The sequence below is a fragment of the Lithobates pipiens genome, unplaced genomic scaffold (genome assembly GCF_037356315.1).
Source record: "Lithobates pipiens isolate NorthernLeopardFrog02 unplaced genomic scaffold, aLitPip1_a1.2 Scaffold_3, whole genome shotgun sequence".
Taxonomy (NCBI): Eukaryota; Metazoa; Chordata; class Amphibia; order Anura; family Ranidae; genus Lithobates; species Lithobates pipiens.
In genome coordinates, this window is record NW_027507790.1 from 185,422,197 (window position 1) to 185,441,725 (window position 19,529).

Below are 19,529 nucleotides of genomic sequence, written 5' to 3' on the forward strand. Positions count from 1 at the left end.
ATTTTTGCGATTATCGTTCAAATATCCCCACTCAAGGTCCAGGACTTCATATGATGTCCTTGGGCGTGAAGTGGTTAAGAACTATCTTTGGAGTAAAGACCAGGACTCCTGGAAGTGATGGTTTGGCCCCACAGAGCCCTGATCTCATCATTGAGTTTGTCTAGGATTATATGAAAAGACAGAAGGATATGAGACAGCCTACATACAAATAAGATCCATGGTTAGTTTACCAAGATTTTTGTAACTACCTACCTGCCAAGTTCCTTCAAAAACTGTGTACAAATCTACATAGAAGAATTGATGATGGCTTGAAGGCAAAGGAAGGTCACGCCAATCATTGATTTGATTTTCTCTGCTGGTAATTTACTTTTCATTTTGTTGATAAAAATAAACTACTATTAAACACTTCCATTTCTGAAAGCATTCCTAATTTACAGCATTTTTTCACACCTGCCTATAACTTTAGCACAGTAGTGTACATTTCTGACTAATATCTTTGCGTGAACATTTTAGAACCAAGAAACGCTTTCAGTTTCCATTTGAAGGACTACAAATAATTAAAAACTTACGTAATACAAAAATAGTGAGATTGAATTTAATTATTATTACAAAAGGTAAATACACACTCTTCTCCATTGCTTCTTACAGAAAAAAATAATAATAATTATGTGAAGAGTTAAAAAAGTGAAAGCAGAGGTTGAAAAATTCCACAATGTGGTGATTTGTTTTTCTTTATTAAACTTCTAGTTTACAATTATGTAGAATTTTTACAGTTTGAGGAACACTTGGTAACAATCGTATTGTTGCAGCGGTAGAAGAACACTTCTTGGTTTTCATTCTGGACCCCCACGCTGAAATGAAACATAAGATTAATAACTCCAGAAAGAAAAGAAAACAAAAAGAAAAGAAAAAAGGTGCACACACTATACCAGTGAGCCACAATAAATATGTTTAATCTGATTATTTCTGGCTGTAACCTAAATCTATGGGATATTTATGATTTAAACACAAGAAGGGAAAGTTCCACTTCTTTAGTAGTTGTATAGCTTGTAAAATCAAATCATCAAACAGATTTGTGTGGAGCACAAGTGCACCCCACACCATGTAGCAAACTGTCTTCTTGGTATGAGTATTTATGCCAAAACGACAGAAAGTCTAAAATATGTGCATCAGCGATTTACTGAAGGCTTTCACTAACCCTTGCTTAACACTTATGCTTTTTTAGTGCGTTTGGCGAAATGCACCACAGTCCATTTAACATGGTCTGCCATCGATCTCCAGTTCACATCTGTGCGTTTTGAACCAGTGCAATTTTGGAAGGGTCAAGGGCCTTTTCACCACTGTAGATTACACCTTGTGTCTAACTTCATTGGCTGGCACCAAAAACGCAACACTTGCATTTTTTCTTGGCTAACAGGAAACTATGCCAGTTCTGTTCATAGAGTGACTTTGATGCAACATTACATTCTCTGGCATTCAAGTAGTATTAAGGTAGTGCAGGGAACCCTTAGACTCCTTTCACATCTGGGCTTCTGCGATCAGGGGCAGCATTGTTGCAGAGTCCTAGCTTTTGTTATTCTGAAGAAATCCCTGTGTGTCTGGGTTCATGTGGTAAGCGAGTCTAATGGGTATGGTTTCATAATGATCTGTCAGCTGCAGGGCACTAAAGAGGAAAGCTGCTGGGTCTGCACCCCTTTAGATGTGATGTGCCAACAACTCCTGTAAGCATGTTCACTGCATTACAACTGTGTGCAACACAACAAGGTTCTCACAGGTTCAGAGTGCTGATCCTCCGCCTCAGGGTTAAGCTTTGTTGTGCAGTGGATTAACCACTTCAGCCCCGAAAGGATTTGCCCCTTAATAACCAGGCCATTTTTTGCGATACTTTTTCTTCCCCACAAATAGAGCTTTCCTTTGGTGCTATTTGATCACCTCTGCCAGTACAGCAGAAGTACTCCCCCCCCCCCCCCCCCCCCCCAATTGACCCTTTTTGGAAAAAATTACAGTCTGAGATATTTATTAAGAAATGTGGCAAGTTTTTAAGTTGCAGTTTTTTTGTCACAATATTTTGGAAAAAGAATAAATTAAATTGTGTTTCCTTGATTTACTGTGCAGCAGCATCATCATATGACTGGTGTGGCGGTGATCAGGGATACTGAGTGGTGACAGTATGCTAAAAAAAAAAAAAAAAAAAAATTTTTTTAAAAACATTTTAAACTTGCTATCACATGGTACAGGGTGCTATGCTTGGCCCAGGTACCATGCGATTGCTGTGGGTCAAAACACAAGAAAACACAGCCATTTTAAAAATTCATTCATAGCAGCTTTGTTGACATTGTACCACCTATGCGATCTTGCCACCAACTCAGTAAATGTACTGTGGCCAGGTGGCAATTGGTTAACAAAAACACCTTTTTGCATTTAGAGCCACTGTAAGCCTCTGGATAAACAGATCTAGCATGGTATTTATATGTATTGTTTTGTTTGCAGATCTAGCGCAGTCCAGGAACTGTTAGCCCTTGTACACACGGTCGGAGATTCAGATGGATTGTGTCCGATCGGACCGTTTTGTCAGATATTCCGACCGTGTGTGGTCTACATCGGACTGTTTCCGTCTGAGTATCCGACGGACCAAGTTTTCCAACTTGTTGGTAAAACTTTCCGTCAAAATGCTCCGATCGGACATACTCCGATCACGTGTAGAGAATTCAGATCGGACAAAGTGCCACGCATGCTCAGATCAAATTCCTACACCAAAGCTATTGGCTACTAGTGTGAACGTAGCCCCGTCGTAACAAAATAACGTAATCACGTCGGATTTTCCGACAACTTTGTCCGACCGTGTGTATGCAACAGTTTCGGACAAAATCCAACGGATTTGGCTGTCGGAATCTCCGACCGTGTGTACAAGGGCTTAGAGCAGAATTACTAAATACATTGTTCTCTTCACAATGTTGTAAGTATCATGCTACTGTCAGCAAGTGAAAGCATAGCCGTTCTTTAACCACCACTTCAGCCCCGGAAGAATTTACCCCCTTCCTGACCAGGTCATTTTTTGCAATACTGCACTACATCACTTTAACTGACAATTGCGCGATTGTGTGACAATGTATTTGAACAAAATTGAATTTGAACAAAATTGACGTCTTTTATCCACAAATAGAGCATTCTATTGGTGGCAATTGATCACCTCTGCGGTTTTTAGTTTTTGCGCTGTAAACAAAAAAAAAAAAAAAAAAAAAAAAAAGCAACAATTATGAAGAAGACCTAATATTTTATACTCTTGCTATAATAAATCTCCCCCTCCCCCCCACAAAAAAAAAATAGGATTTTTAAAACAGCTTACCTGTAAAATCCTTTTCTTGGAGTACATCATAGGACACAGAGTCTCAAGTAATTACTTTGTGGGTTATAGGCCTACCTCCAGGTGTTGACACTGGTATAACCAATACAGGAAGTTGACTCCCCTATATAACCCCCTCCTCCTTCCAGGAGCACTTTTTGTAGCCAAGCAATATACTTCCCCCCCATAAAACAGAGGGGCGGGAGCTCTGTGTCCTATGATGTACTCCAAGAAAAGGATTTTACAGGTAAGCCGTTTTAAAAATCCTATTTTGTTTATCGTACATCATAGGACACAGAATCTCAAGTAATTACTTGGTGGGATGTCCCATAGCAATGCTACTTGAGGGGAGGGCGACACAACCCGTAGGGTAACCCCCAGACCTGAGAACTTATACTGCTGCCTGCAGGCTATATCCTCATTCCATCTTACATGCACTTGATAACATTTTGCAATTTGACATTACTGAAGACCAAGGCGCGGCCTTGCAGATTTGAGACCTGGAGGCCTGGTGACGCACTGCCCAAGAAGCACCAACCGCTCTGGTAGAGTGCGCCTTAACTTGAAAAGGGGGAATCTTTCCCTTTAAATTATCAGTTTGAATTATAACTTGCACTTAGCGAAAGTGGATTTTGACGCTGCCTGTCCCTTCTTAGGACGCTCTGGCAGAAGAAATAAGACATCAGTCATACGAATCGGAGCAGTTTTCTTTAAATACATTTTCACTGCTCTCACTACATCAAGACAATGTAGTGACCTTTTTTCCCTGGAACAAGGTCTTGGGAAAAACCCTGGCAGGACAATATCTTCATTCAGATGAAAGCCTGAAACGATTTTTGGCAAAAAACCTGGACGAGGGCGTAACACCACTCTGTCCTCATGAATAATCAAATAGGACTCCTTACAAGAAAGAGCAGCCAATTCTGAAATCCTCCTTGCTGAGGATATAGCAAACGAAAATATTAGATTTCTATTCAGAAGGACTAATGCCGCGTACACACGATCAAACAATTCGGTGGAAAAGTCAGCCGGACAATCCGCCCGTGTGTAGGCTCCGGTGGACTTTTTTTTTTTACCCAAAAGTCCGGCGGACTAAGAAAGTAGTTTTGCCTCCTCTGGGAATGTGACATCATAATGGGCGGGGACATCATCCGGTGAGATCCCTATTTAAGTCGCCACACGTCCCGTCATAGTGACCAGAGACAGCGACAAGGCAACATCTCCAGAAGAGAAGAACAGAAGACGGCGACAGAAGACCGGGCCACAGCTTGCAAGAGAGCTAGAAGGCAGCGCGGTGGCTCGGCAAGAAGAACCGAAGAGGGGGACAAGACCCCCAAAGAGGGGGACAAGACCCCCAAAGTCAGAAGAAGAGGGTGGCGGCGAAGAGAAAGCCGGGCTCCTCCGCTAGTGAAAGCTAGCAAAAGAGCAGAAGATAGCGGAGTCGTCCGGCGAGAAGACCCTCGAAGACAGAAGAATACCCCCGGACCTGTCACAGCGCCGCTCTCCCCTATGGGAGATTGGGTGACAACGGACCGCAGTGTCCGTCGTCACCTGATCCGATGACGGATGGAAAAATAACTTTTTCCTCCATCACACTTTTTCGGATCAGAGCGGGTCGGATGTCAGCGGACATCCGACGCTCCATAGACCTCTATGGAGCATCCGTTCAGGTCCGCCTGAAAAACTGACAGGCGGACCTGAATAGATCGTCCGTGTGAAAGGGGCCTTATAGTTTTTAAAGCACAGAAGCATAGGGTGTTTCCCAATGTTACTAGATGGAAGTGCTGGGTTGTAATTAAACCATGCAGCTAAAGCAGCTGCGTCAACCAACCAGCCACCGCCCATATAGAAGTTTATACACATCTCTGTATTAGCAATTGCTGTATTTTTACCAAATCCTACAAGAGCTATTTAAGTAAGAACCCCCTCTGCCGCTGGGACCACACATGTTCTGAGACAGAGCTGCACTAAGACACATGCATAGGTAGTGTAAGTTACTCCTTATAGAGGAGAAGTTTATAAAGGCATATAAGGTATAATTTAAGGAAAAAGCAAAAGCTTCTTACCTTACCTTGTCCTCGCTCCAGGATACTACTGATTTAACAGACAGATCCAACTTTCACCCATCACAGCGGGCAGTGTAGTTTAAACCTTCAAAGACTGGGGCCCTTTTAATAGGGGTTCCACTCCTTTGGGCCTTGTATAGCACCCCTCAAGACAACTTTAGGTAATGTAGCAAGACCAAAAAGAGTCCTGGTTCCTAGGGTCCAGCTCTCAGAGAGAAGCTTTACAGGCAAAAACCTTGTTCTTGAATCGAGGTCCAGGTACCATCCTATGGCTTCAATGGCAAGGATGGATCCAGTTGTGGAGGTTTTTTAAATCCAGTATGGATCCCTCCTGGAGCTCCACAGAGCACATCTTCACTCATGACCAACACCTTAGACACTGGCGAAAAAACTGAGTGCTCCTGGAAGGAGGAGGGGTTATATAGGGGAGTCAACTTCCTGTATTGGTTAAATCAGTGTCAACACCTGAAGGTAGGCCCATAACCCACCAAGTAATTACTTGAGACTCTGTGTCCTATGATGTACGATAAAGAAAAATACATTTCTTATCAGATTAGGCCAATATATGTTCTTCTGCATATTTTTGGTAAAAATTAATTCAATAAGCGTATATTGATTGGTTTGTGCAAAAGTTATAGCGTCTACAAAACAGGGAATACATTTATGGCATTCTTATTATTGTTTTTACTAGTAATGGCGGTGATCTGCGATTTTTAGCAGGACTGACATTGCGGTGGACAAAATCGGACACTTGACACATTTTTGGGACCACTGACATTTATACAATGATCATTGCTATAAAAATGCACCGATTACTGTGTAAATGTCACCAGCATGGAAGGGGTTAACACTAGGGGGCGATCAAGGGGTTAAATGTGTTCCCTAATGTGCGTTTCTAACTGTGGGGGGATGTGACTGACTAGCGGAGGAGACCAATCGCTGTTCCTACTTAGTAGGCACAGATGATCTGACAGGAGTTGAGAGACAGAACAGGGATTTGTGTGTTCACACGCACACGCACACGCACACGCACACACTCGTTCTGGCTCTTGTGTCCGCGACTGCCGGCCACACGCTTTTAGGTCCCAGTTGTGCAGTGTGCGCCTGCTATAGCTGTTTAAACGGCTGACGTACAGCTATGGCAATTTGCGGGAAAGAACCAACCTGCCGTATAATAAAGCAGTATAATGGCGGCGGCTGGTCGGCTAGTGGTTAAAAGGAGGATGAGATCAACACAGATTTAGGCAAATATACCAGTTGTATATAAAATACATCTAATAATTTTAACTACTTCAGCTTTGTATTTGTATGTACATAGTCACTAGCTTGTGCCCGCTTTTCCCAGCTGCCTCCCGACTATAAAGTGAGCATGACTGGGGGGCTGTATAGTCCCCCAATCATTTTTACAGTGCAGTTTCCCTCCCCCAAACCTCCACCCAATCCCCTTGTGAGCAGGAGAGTACGGGACCACATCCACCAGCTTTATGAGTGTGAGGAGACTGAGGAACATCTGTTCCTTGAACTCCTTTGCACTGAATGAAACCAAAAGCAATGATGGATTCGTAACTTCAAGTTTCAGAGCCATCTTGAAAGTACAGCAATACCATGGTTCATTAACAACTCTGTTCACAAGCAGAAGAGTTCACAAAAATTTGCTCTGGTTCACCAATACATGCCGCGGACATCTTCCCTGTTCTGACACATTCGAATTGAGATGCTCAGTGAACCTGTCCACTCAGATAAGTTTTTTTTTTGCCCCCCGACTACCATAAGGGTGGGCTCACTCGATTGGGAATCTTGGAAAAACAGTTCATATGAATTCTACAAATTTATCATGCCCTCCGATGATCTTTTCCTGGATGCACAGTGCTGTTTTTTAGTCCCTAGATTAGTCATTTAAATTGTGGTTTGGAATTGTTTCAAACAAGGATTAAAGAGGAGCTATAGTTTATTTTATTTTTATGCAAGAGGTCAGCTTAATGTAAAAGACCGTATTTAACACGTTTAAAATTCTTTTTTTGTACACACATTTCATAATCTTACTATATATAAATGGATTAACCTGATTTACATTGAACCCTATAGGAAAATTTGCCTCGGTTCACAAACAACTCGGTTCGCGACCAGAGTCATTTCACAAATTATGTTTGTGAACCAAGGCCTCGTGTACACTGCAGCTGGTAAATGTACATTTATGGGTAGTTTTTTTTTTCAGCTGCCCCTGAACTCTCCTCTGTTATCTTATCAGTACATGTACACAGGGTCTCTATAGTAATTTCTAGGCAGTGGAGTTTAGAAGCATTCTTTGGAAAGCTAACAAAATTCATTCCGGACCGATGTTGAGAGGCATTTGAAATGCCAAATACCTGTAACAGCCTGTAGATATACATATACGTGCGTGTGTGTGCGTGCGTGCCTATATTTTTTTTTTAAGATTCAAAAACGCAGCAAAATGGCACTAAACGCGGCATGTAAACGCAGCAAAACTGACGTTTTAACAGTTGGTTACTAACTATCTGTCAAGTTAAATCGTTCAGGAGAGGTTGTAAAAAACGTCCCATGTACACAAAGCCTTACTTGTAACCAAGCAGATCTCTGCTGGCTTATTTGCATTGGAGGGCAGGGGAGATATTGGGGGCTATTAAACCCCCAATATCTTCATAAAGAGTACCTGTCACCTGCTCAATGCCATCACATGGCAGTTTGTTAACCCTTATAAATAGCAAAAAAATATATATATTTTTAATTAAAAACAAAACAAGCCAGACGTTTGAAGATTAGTTGCAGAAATTCACAATAAAGAGGCGGCATGGCGCTTGAAAACATTCAGTAGTAAAATGTAGAGTAGAAACTGCATAAATGTCCCTCCATATATAAACCACTAATAAAGCCTGAATGCCTCACTTGTATATACTCCATTTCTTCATTGGACACGGGTTTTCTCCTGTACTTCTGAGGAAGTGATTTCAATAAGTCATTAGTGTCTGGGGAGGTCACTACTCGGCGGACATGTGCAGGATTAGAAATTCCTGGAGGATTTTCACTCGTAGCTTGTTGAGCTGTGACTGGAGTAGTGAATGGATAAATCAAAGACTTCAAAGCTTCTTGCACTGAAAGTAATAACACTCATGGTAAAATAAGTAATACCAAGCAAATGCATAAAAACAAAAATGAAAAAAACACATCTATTATAGTTTTATGTTTTTTTTTGCCATACTAAAGGCTAAGTTTACTTTCTTATGCAAAATCTTCAGTTTTCATAGTAGATAGAAGGCTTTTCTAATGTTTCTGCCCAAGCCATCCCAATGTAACGGCCTGGAAGTGACATATCACTTCAGGGTCCATTATGGCAAAGGGTGATCTGCAAACAGGTGGTCTCCATCTCCCCTACCTGTTGATAACTGCGATGCAGGTCCAAGGCCCGCAGGAAGAACAGCAGATACTAGGAGGCATGGTGGGTGGGTGGGGTGGAGACACAGGTTGCCACATCATCCCTTTAAAGTGGTTGTAAACCCTTACAAACCACTTTGACCTACAGGTAAGCCTAGATTAAGGCTTACCTGTAGGTCCAAGAAATATCTCCTAAACCTATACGGTTTAGGAGATATTTGCCCGAAGACAGGCACCGCTGTCTACGGTGCATGCGGTGCAACAGCCACCACTAGAGGGCACCAGATTCCAGAAGGAAACATAGGATCGCAGAAGGCCTCAATTACCGGCCGGCGGCGGCGTGGCCCGACGCGATCACGCTGGGGGGGTGCACGGAGACAGGATACCCCCAGCTGTGCTGCCCCAGGTGCCAGGTCGCTAATTCTAGTCGCAAATGCGACCTGGCGCCCAGGGTTTGTCGAGCCCTGCTGTAATGTGTTCAGTTGTTTCCTGTCCTTTTCTGATGAATTATTTGAATCTGTCTGTTATCTAGAAACATGGTTACAGAGGGGGTTAGTTGTTATAATACTGTTATAGATACTCAGTTAAAGTGATTGTAAAGTCTCTATAAAAATAACAAACATGTTACACTTACCTGCTCTGTGCAATGGTTTTTCACAGGGCAGCCTTGATGCTCCTCTTCATGGGTCGCTCTTAGACTCTCCTGGCCTGTCCCTCCTGTTGAGTGCTCCCACAGCAAGCAGCTTACTATGGGGGCACCCGAGCCAAGCCACAGCCATTCAGACATGTAGCTGCAGTTTGGCTAACTGACTTTAATTGACAGCAGCAGGAGCCAATGGCGCGGCTGCTGTATCTCAGCCAATCGGTAGGGAGAGGAACTCGTGGAAAACACTGGATAGAGAGGGGGTTCAGTTCAGTATATGGGGGGGGGGGGTGGAGGAAGGTTTTTATCTTAGAAAACATTATGACTTTACAACCACTTTAATGTAAACCCTAAAAATGTACATCTACATTTTGGGGAGTTAAAAAATAAACAATGAAAGGGTTTTGTTCTGTCTGCTTGAAACCTGCTAATACTTGTTGATCCTGCCAGACATCTAGTGCTGTTCTGTGCCCTTTGTGATGTTACCTCAAGTACTATTATCAGCCCTGCCCTGTTCTCCTTTGTGAGCTACAGAACACTTCCCCCTCCCCGTGTTATGAAGATGAGGAAAGGTTAAAGGGGTAGTAATCAGCAAAAAAAACAAAAAAACAAAAAACAAATGTGCCCTCCTGCAGGTTTAAGTCATAATGTACTAGTATGCACCGCATGCAAGGGTGGATAAAAAATAAAAACAGTTTTTTTATTATTTTTTTCATCTTTTTTTTTTTTTGTATAAAATGCTTTTGGAGTAAAAAATCTATCTAAAGTTAGTTTTCTATTTAAGATACATTAATAATTTAGTTTATTCATCGTGAAATGGAACTTAGTCATGTAGCATGAGGCTGTATATTCTGCAATATTTACATTTTTGGTAAACTCATTCAATGAATGTAAGCCAAGATAACATGCACTGCATTGATGCAGTGAATGTCATCCTAGGAAAATTTGTGTGTTACCGACATAAGATATGATAAAGGAAAGAAGCCTGAAAAGAAACGAAAAAAAGGGGGGGGGGGGAGTTTTAGGTACATGTCAACTCTTTTGTAGCCAAGGAGGGATGTTGTGCCTACATAGGAATTCCAGTTAGAAGGCTTTGAAACATTTTAGATTTTAATTTTCTCCTTTCCCCTCAAATGGCTACAAAATAGTTAACTGTGTCTTCCGTTTTAAAGACAAAGCAAGGCTTTTACAGAAACGTTGCAGGAGGTGATGACTGTTAAGGCAGGAGCACACACTAAAGTCAGTTCACGCCAGTGCTTTGCAGAAATGCACGTGTTTATTTAAGCACCTTATTTTTTGGGGCCAAAACCATACAAAGCACTTTACCGGACCTGCAAGATTTTTTAATGCAATGAACACACACACACAGATCATTCACATCTGAGTTTTGTGGTGCCATTCAAAAACACATTGCATTGCATTTATACTTTACCACAACATAATTTTAAAGAGCAACATAGCCAACAGCTATGCCTTTGTCATTTCCCATATTAAAATGGATATCAAAGTACTATGGGTAAGATGTGGAGCTGTATGACTTCTACTGGTTCTTTTTTTAATCAGATTATTTTTAATCTTTTTCCCCATTTAGAACAACACAAAACACATTATACAAAATACATCCCATAAAACATCACAAATGCTACATAAAAAAAAAATAAAAAAAATAAAAAAAACACATACAAAAAATAAAAAAAGATTTAAAAAAAATAAAGAAAGAACCCCCCCGCCCCAAACAACAACACCCCCACCCACCCAGTATCTTTGGAGCATGAAATCTATAAACAAAAATAATGAGAGAAAAAAAATGCTTACTAAATAGAGTAGACTATAAACATGACCACAAAGTACTCCTCTAGATGAATGTTGTCCCAAACCTCTTCAGGAATGAGATCAACATCCTGTTCCCACCCAGCCCTGAAGCGAATGGGAAAATTCAATAGGAACTTATCTAACAGCACCCTGTAGGTCACAGAGGTAAGACCCTTTGCTGACCTTACTTGTACTAGCTTATCTAGAGCAATGGCGGAAGGAAAGAATACCTAAACTGAAGATAATTGAACGCGTAAAGCATGGCGCAAATGATAAAACCAATTTGAATGTAACGAAATCTCTCCCCTCAACTCTTCAAAAGATTTGAGGAAACCGTTCCCATACAACTGAATTACAGTAGTTACTCCTGATCTTTCCCATCTCTGAAAACTGGTTATTTTGGATTGTAATATACACTCACCATTAGGTTTTGGACTACTCTTCCTGTCTGGGAATCGTATTGCTGGAACATGCGGCTTAACCACCTAAAAAACAAAACAAACAAATTGTGTCAACACCAAATGCTGAATAAGCATTTAAAAAAAAAAAATAAATAAAAAAAATAAAAAAGGGAAATGTTATTGGAAAAAAAAAAAATAACATACATGTCATACTTACCTGCTCTGTGCAATGGTTTTGCACACAGCAGCCTTGATCCTCCTCTTCTCAGGTGCTTCTCTGTTGGTGCTCCTGGCTCTCCCCCTCCCACTGACTGACTGACAGCAGCAGAAGCCAACAGCTCCCGCTGCTGTGTCTGAGCCAGTGAGGAGAGAGAAAGAGCAGTGATCCCGCTCTCTTGCACAAAGTTGTAACAATACAATGCATTAACCCTTTTGCTGCCAGAGCAGCTTTTACATTTTTTTTTGCACACGTTTAAAAAATAATAATTTTAGGCCTGAATATTACACAAAACCCCAAACATATTTTCTGTAAGCAGATAACCTAGAGAATAAAATAGCGGTAGTTACAATTTTTTATGCCGCATGATATTACCGCAAAGGTCTAGGAAATGCAACATTTCAGTAAAAAATAAAAAAAAAACACACACCACACACCAACGTGAATTTTAGGGCAAACAAAAGAAATAAATTACCCAAATTGTAGGTACAATATAAAAGATGAGGTTGTGCCGTGTAAATAGACGCCCGACATGCCAAACCTTGAATTTTTTGTGCACCCGGGAAATGGCATAAAACTTCAGTACCCTATATTTTCTATAGGCGACGCTTCAAAGGCCCCCTATAGGTATCAGTTTAGTGTCACAGAGGAGGTACTAGAATTATTGCTCTCACTCAGGCATACGTGGCAATATGTAACATGTGTATGTTGTGAATCCCGGACAGGTGGCAACCCTACTCTGACTGTCAGGCCAGGTTCCCAAAACCAAGGTCTCCCCATCGGAGAAAACAAAACAACTGAAGTCTGGCAGGGGAAAGTGGAAATTTATTGGCTGGCACAAGTGTTTCCTAGAAAGGGGGGGGGGAGCCAAGGTCTCATTGTGACTGTCCTGAAAGATGGGGAGGGAAAAAAACATTTAAAGCGCCCAATCTCGGACAGACCCAAACGCATACGTGAGCAGCGCCTGCATATCTAACTGGTGTACTAATCACACGTGAGGTATCGCCACGATCATTAGAGTGAGAGCAATAAATTCTATGTGGCCTATGCAGATTTTTAAGGGTAAAAGTTTGTCGGTATTCAACGAGTGGGCTCAATTTTGAAGCGTGACATGTTGGGGATCAATTTACTCGGCGTAACATTATCTTTCACAATATAAAAAAATTTTTAATAAAAAAAGACAAGTGTATTTTTTCTAAAAAAAAGTGCACTTGTAAGATCGCTGCACAAATACAGTTTGACAGAAAATATTGCCAAAGCCGCGATTTTATTCTCAAGGGTGTTAGTTAGAACCCCCAAACATTATATATCGTTTTTTTTTTCTAAATAATGTTCTAGCAAAAAAAAAAACTGATTTTAACTTGTAAACAACAAATCTCAGAAAGAGGCTCGGTCCTTAAGTGGCTAGTATAATTGTATGGCCAGCATAACTTTAGAAGTATTTACCCAATAACCAGACATCAATAAATTCCTACACAGTGACCATACACAGCTATCAATCATGAAAAAATAAATTTAAAAAAAATTAATAAAGGATTCTTTGTACTCCCCGTAAAATCCTTTTCTCTGAAGTACAATGACGGACACAGCAACTTCTTCTTGACCTTAGGGTTAAAGTGCCACCTTCAGGAGAGGACTAGGTAGGACATGTAAAAACAGTAAAACTGAACAGTACTGCCCAGGGGGCGGTCCTACTGGCTATAACCCCTCACACTGCATCCAGCAGCTCAGTTTGTCAAAAAGCAGTACAAACATAAATAGGAGGGGTGGGTGCTATGTCCGTCGAACTTCAGAGCAAAGCATTTTACGGCGAGTACAAAAATCCTATTTTCTCTTTTATTCAGCCTGAACCACGATCGGTCTGATCCACCGATAAATGGTGGCCGATGAGACCTCCAGGCCCTCCTTCGGACCAGCCACCGATACGAACAGCGAGTTCAACCTCCGAAAAGGAGCCGTAGCAGACAGATAAACCCACAGAGCCCGGACCATGTCCAAGGAATGCAAAGCAACCTCTTTGGGGTGTGACGGCCGAGGACATAAGGACGGAAGCACAATGTCCTCATTTAGGTGAAAGGCTGAAACAACCTTTGGAAGAAATGAAGGCAGCACCGCCTTATCCTTGTGAGGCCCAAGTAAGGAGACTTGCATGACAAGGCCGCCAACTCAGAAATCCTCCTGGCAGATGTAATCGCCACTATAAAGTCAATAAGGGGATCTCCCTAATGTTCTCAAACGTCGGTTTCTGAAGCACCAAATTCAAATCCCACAGAGGTAGCGGTGGTTGAACCGGAGTGACCACATATTGAACCCCTTGAACAAACATACTCACCAATGAAAGAAGAAGAAGGAGAAGAAGGAGAAGAAGAAGGAGAAGAAGAAGGGGAAGAAGGAGGGGAAGAAGGAGAAGAAGAAGGAGAAGAAGAAGGAGGAGAAGAAGAAGGAGAAGAAGAAGGAGAAGAAGAAGAAGAAGAAGAAGGAGAAGAAGAAGGAGAAGAAGAAGGAGAAGAAGAAGGAGAAGAAGAAGGAGAAGAAGAAGGAGAAGAAGAAGGAGAAGAAGAAGGAGAAGAAGAAGAAGGAGAAGAAGAAGGAGAAGAAGAAGGAGAAGAAGAAGAAGAAGAAGAAGGAGAAGAAGAAGGAGAAGAAGAAGAAGGAGAAGAAGAAGGAGAAGAAGAAGGAGAAGAAGAAGAAGAAGGAGAAGAAGAAGGAGGGGAAGGAGAAGGAGGAGAAGGAGGAGAAGGAGGAGAAGGGGGAGAAGGGGGAGAAGGGGGAGAAGGGGGAGAAGGGGGAGAAGGGGGAGAAGGGGGAGAAGGGGGAGAAGGGGGAGAAGGGGGAGAAGGGGGAGGAGAAGAGCTGATACCTTCCCCTTAAATGGTGCTTAAGGCAAGTTTCTGATCCACTCCCCACTGCAAAAACAGCAGGATCCTGGAAACTGAATATGTACACGGACGCCACTCCATCTCCTCACACATGGAGATGTAGGCCTTCCACCTATGATGATAAATGACTTCCATGCCCTCAGCATAGTGAAGATTACTGAATCCGACAGGCCTCGGTCCCTTAGCACCTGGCTTTCAACAGCCATGCTGTTAAAGCCAGCGACTGTAAAGCAGGATGAAGTATTGGACCTTGCCCAGGGATCTTTTGACCTAGCCACAAACCTCTGTACCTTCCGATTGAATTGAGAAGCCAGGAGATCTATATCTGGCATGCCCCACTTTAGGCAAAGGAGCCGAAATACATCCGGATGCAGCAACTATTCCCCTTGGTCCAGCATCTGATGACTTACTTAGTCCGCTTGCCAGTTTTCTATGCCCGGAATGTACACGGCCAACAGAGCCGTCACGCGCCACTCTGCCCACCGCAGGATGTGAGCAGCCTCCAGTGCTGCAGCCGAGCTCCTTGTTGGTTGACATACGCCACCGCCATGGCGTTGTCCGACTGGATCCTGACCGGACTGTACACCCCAAACTCCCCCCCCCCCCCCCCCCCAACCGGTAAGGCTGGCATCTGTTGAGATCACTGTCCAATGAAGAGGAAGGAACTACTTCCCAGACCGAAGGGCCGGAAACCTCAGCCACCAGAGCAGGGAATCCCTGACTAGCTGGCTCACCTGAATTTGACAATCCAGAGATAACAGAGATTTGTCCCATTTGGACAGGATCTCTTTCTGTAGACTGTAAAATGGCCACTGGCCGCCTCAGCAATAAACATCTGAGGGCGCCGGGAAAATGACAGCTGGACTTCCAGAAAATGGCTGAAAAAACTGGCTGTGGTTACAGAAAAATGCCAGTGGTATGCGCGGCAGCCTCCGCACATGGCATACACACGAAACCACCCCACCATGGCCCAACAAACAGGGAAAAGGATGAGCGGACCACCAATACCCAGCGCAGCCCCCTGCCAGGACTCGGGACCCCCCCGTCCCCCCGTCCAGGTATGTGCACCGCACCCCCTATGCCCAGTCTCACAGCGGCCCATAGCATGGGGAGGAGGGAGAGGGGGAGAGAGACCCTAGTCAACCTCCCAGGGAATGCCCAGCTGCTCCATCCTGCCGAGACAGGTGGAACCATACTTACCCCTCCTGCAGGGACTGCTAGACGCTTTCCACGGACAGAACCATCACCCAAGCAATACACGGTGGCTGTTGGCCACGGCACACTGACATGGGCAGTGTGTGTTCCATAAGAAGGCTTCACTGCCGGTTTCCCTTACTTGTAATGCTAGCACCAGCACCTGCCCCTGAAGCCGATGGATGAAATGGCTTGGAGTGCCGACATAGCAGGATCCCCGGACAGGTAAGTGTCTTTATATTAAAAAGAAGCAGCTACAGTATTTGTAGCTGCTGACTTTTTTTTTTCAGATGGAGCTCCGCTTTAAGGACAGTTGGTAGGGTTACTTTACAGCTATCTTATCAATAAACAGAATAAAATGACAGTCTATGACACCCTTTAAGCTCCTATTACACAAGAGCTCTGATCAGGTCCGGCTGTCCCTTTTTCAGCTGGACCCAATCAAATCCTCCACTCTCCCCTATGGAGTGCCGGATGTAAAAGGACTGGTGTCTGTTTTCACCTTGTTACCTTAGAGTCTGATCTGGCTAAGAAAAAAAAAAAGCACACGGAATGGGATCTTGGTGGCTGGATCACATTGCACTCGGATGTAAACGGACAGCTGGTACTCTATGGGCTGCTCTATAGGCTGCCCATATCTACCAGGAAGTCATGAACTTTGTATGGAATGCACCAGGGGCCAAGGCAAGGTCCTGTTCTTAAAATCAAAGAAAGCTTTTATTTTCTGCAACAGAGGTACATTAAAGGGTATATTGGTACATAGGGACACTGAAATTTACAAAAATTTTAGGAGGATGGAAGAATATTGAAAATAGTGGTGGTAGAATAAGACTGGCACAGCTGGTTTTGCCTCTAAAAATGCTAGTTGCTTGGCTGTAATGCCTCAATACCTTGCGAGTGACAGACATTAAACAAGCATGGATTTCAGGAGATTTAATTCATTCAAACTTTCGATCTGCATGATTATACCTCAGTTTGGTACTGAAGCCAGAAACTGTCAGGCAGGAGATCAGCAATGACAACCCCATATCTCTAAGTACAGATTTCTTTGACGCATTAAAAATAGCAAAAGGGAACGATTTGGATCAAAAATAAAAACCCTTCTAGTTTAATGGTAAGGGTGTAGGGCAGGTTTTCAAGGATGCACACAGACATCTGCCCATCTTTTTCCGACATACTGGAAAATCTGTGGTATAGCAATTGCTTCAAAAGAATTGAAGGGGATATTATCAGCTCTAGTGGAAGACATCCATGTACCAATCTTTGCAAGAAGAAATGCTCAATTTGGGAACATCTTTCGCATAGGGCACCACAAGCATTATACAGGAAACAAAACTGAAGATGTAGAATCAAAACTGCAGTAAAATATTGTGGTAAAGAAGGAGATTTAATCAAATTCCAAAAAGTAAAACAATAAGAGAGGAACAGAAATAATTAAGCACAATTGTGGAGGTGAGCAGTAACAGCTGAGAGTGTCTTAGCAATGTCCTAGCAACAAGGCAGGAGGATGATGATGCCATCCCTGGGAGCAGGGCTGGACTGGCATACTGCGATAGCAGGAAGTTTCCAGGTAGGCCGCCTGCCCTGGGGCCACTTTGAGCAGTGGCTGCGACCTCCCGGTTGTCGTCCCAGTGTTGCCAACCGCCCATTAATTTACAGGCACCCCGTAAATTTCTGCCTATTTTAGAGCTGCCCATAAAAAATATGGCTGCGAGTCGACATGTCAACTGTGTTGTTTCGATACTAGTTGGGCTTGGGAAAGCCCGTACACACCTGTCCATTTTCAGGCAGGCAGGAGCATGCGCAGTGACGTAATGGCGACATTTTTAAATGTAGGGTGCTCGTCTTGGTCTCAGAGGTGGCACGCGCCTCTCCACACAGGATGGGGGGGAGTCGCCCGTGTATTAGGAGGACAAGGATGGGGGGGGTCCCTCATGTGGACAAGGATGGGGGGGGTCCCTCATGTGGACAAGGATGGGGGGGGGTCCCCGTGTATTATGAGAACAAGGATGGGGGGTGTCCCCCGTGTACTAGGAGGACAAGGATGGGGGGGTGTCCCCCGTGTATTAGGAGGACAAGGATGGGGGGGGTGTCCCCCGTGTATTAGGAGGGCAAGGATGGGGGGGTGTGTCCCCCGTGTATTCATGTGGACAAGGCTGGGGTGTCCCCCGTGTATTGAAGTCACCCTCAGCTCCCCTCTCAGGGTCACTGGCTGTCGCCCCCCTGTACCCGACAAGACAGGCAAAACCCGGCAATGAGCCACTAACACAGACTCACCATCATGTCTGTGCCACATTCCTCTCACCTAAATCCACACGTAGAATGTACAACTTCAACTTCTTTCTCTTACCTGGACGACCCTGCTGGCCGCCGCCATCTTGCTTCCCATGGCGACCCCCAGCTTCACTTCCGCTTCCGGGTGAGGAAACCGAGCGGTCACATGACTAACAGCAGGCTGAACGAGACTGTATATAAGCTGTGTTCAGCGTTGGTGGGGAAATTGGAACTAGGACAGAGAATTAGTACTGTGAGGATGTACTGTGAGGGGATTGCTCATGTTTTTCATCAAAAACAAACTTGTAGTAAACATTCCAGCCCTGTGAGGTGGCTGCTCCATGTAATTTGTTGCTTCATTTACGAAATGGTGTATACTGCTTTAAGATCGGCATCCTTAACCACGTATTAATAACTGGTTGTTAGGGAGCTGCCACCCACCACTAGGGATGAGCTCAGGCGTGTTCGCATGGAACACGTGCAGAGCCCGCCAGGAAGTGAGCGCAGCGCTGCGCTAATCACAGGCAGTGAGACAAATTTCCCCCGATGCGTGGCTGCAGAGATCGGGCAATGTCTCACTGCCTGTGATTAGCGCAGCGCTGCGCTCACTTCCTGGCGGGCTCTGCACGTGTTCCATGCAAACACGCCTGAGCTCATCCCTACCCACCACGTTTCTAACAACCATGACTCATCCACCGCCAGTGGGATTCCCTGCTGACAGCAGAATGTAAGCAAACAAAGAGCCAGCATTATTTTTACGCCCCTTAAGGTCTGGTATGGATTTTGAGGGGGGCACAATGCCAAAACAAAAGAAGTGGCACGGGGTCTTCCCCAAAATCTATTCCAGGCACTTATCTGAGCATGCAGGCCTGGAAGGTGGGAGGGATGAGCAAGTGACCCATCCCCTCCTGAATCATACCAAGCCACATGTCCTCAGCATAGGGAGGCTGCTTTGGTCTGCTAGGCTGCATGCTCACATATAGTATAGAGTGTGTGGTTGGGGGGGGGGGGGGGGTTGGGTATTTCTCAGCCCTTGTACACACGGCCGGACATTCTGACAACCAAATCCGTCAGATTTTGTCCGAAACTGTTGCATACAAGCAGTCGGACAAAGTTGGCAGAAAATCCGATTGTACTTAATGTGATGACGTTATTTCGTTAGGACGGGACTACGTTCAGGCTAGTAGCCAATAGCTTTGGTCTAGGAATTTGATCTGAGCATGCGTGGCACTTTGTCTGATTGGAATTCTCTACACATGATCGGACAAAGTCCGATCGGACCATGTCTGAAAATTTTATAGCCCAGCTGG

The 19,529-nt window shown here is 43.9% G+C and overlaps 1 protein-coding gene across 3 annotated transcripts; it reads right to left on the reverse strand.

Annotated features, from left to right (window-relative positions):
• Positions 1 to 581: 581 nt before the first annotated feature.
• KGD4 (alpha-ketoglutarate dehydrogenase subunit 4) lies at positions 582 to 18,434 on the reverse strand. 3 transcript variants are annotated; one of them, XM_077462612.1, is made up of 4 exons: positions 18,296 to 18,428; positions 11,676 to 11,739; positions 8,314 to 8,519; positions 582 to 851 (listed from the first exon to the last, which is right to left on the reverse strand). In XM_077462612.1, exons 1-4 carry the CDS (start codon positions 18,332 to 18,334, stop codon positions 834 to 836), a joined length of 327 nt encoding a protein of 108 aa, XP_077318738.1. In that variant the 5' UTR covers positions 18,335 to 18,428; the 3' UTR covers positions 582 to 833. The 3 variants fall into 3 exon arrangements, with proteins under 3 accessions (XP_077318738.1, XP_077318737.1, XP_077318739.1); XM_077462611.1 differs by lacking the exon at positions 582 to 851 and adding an exon at positions 2,030 to 2,173 and having other exon boundaries at positions 18,296 to 18,434; XM_077462613.1 differs by lacking the exon at positions 582 to 851 and adding an exon at positions 2,031 to 2,173 and having other exon boundaries at positions 18,223 to 18,353.
• Between the last annotated feature and the right edge of the window lie 1,095 nt (positions 18,435 to 19,529).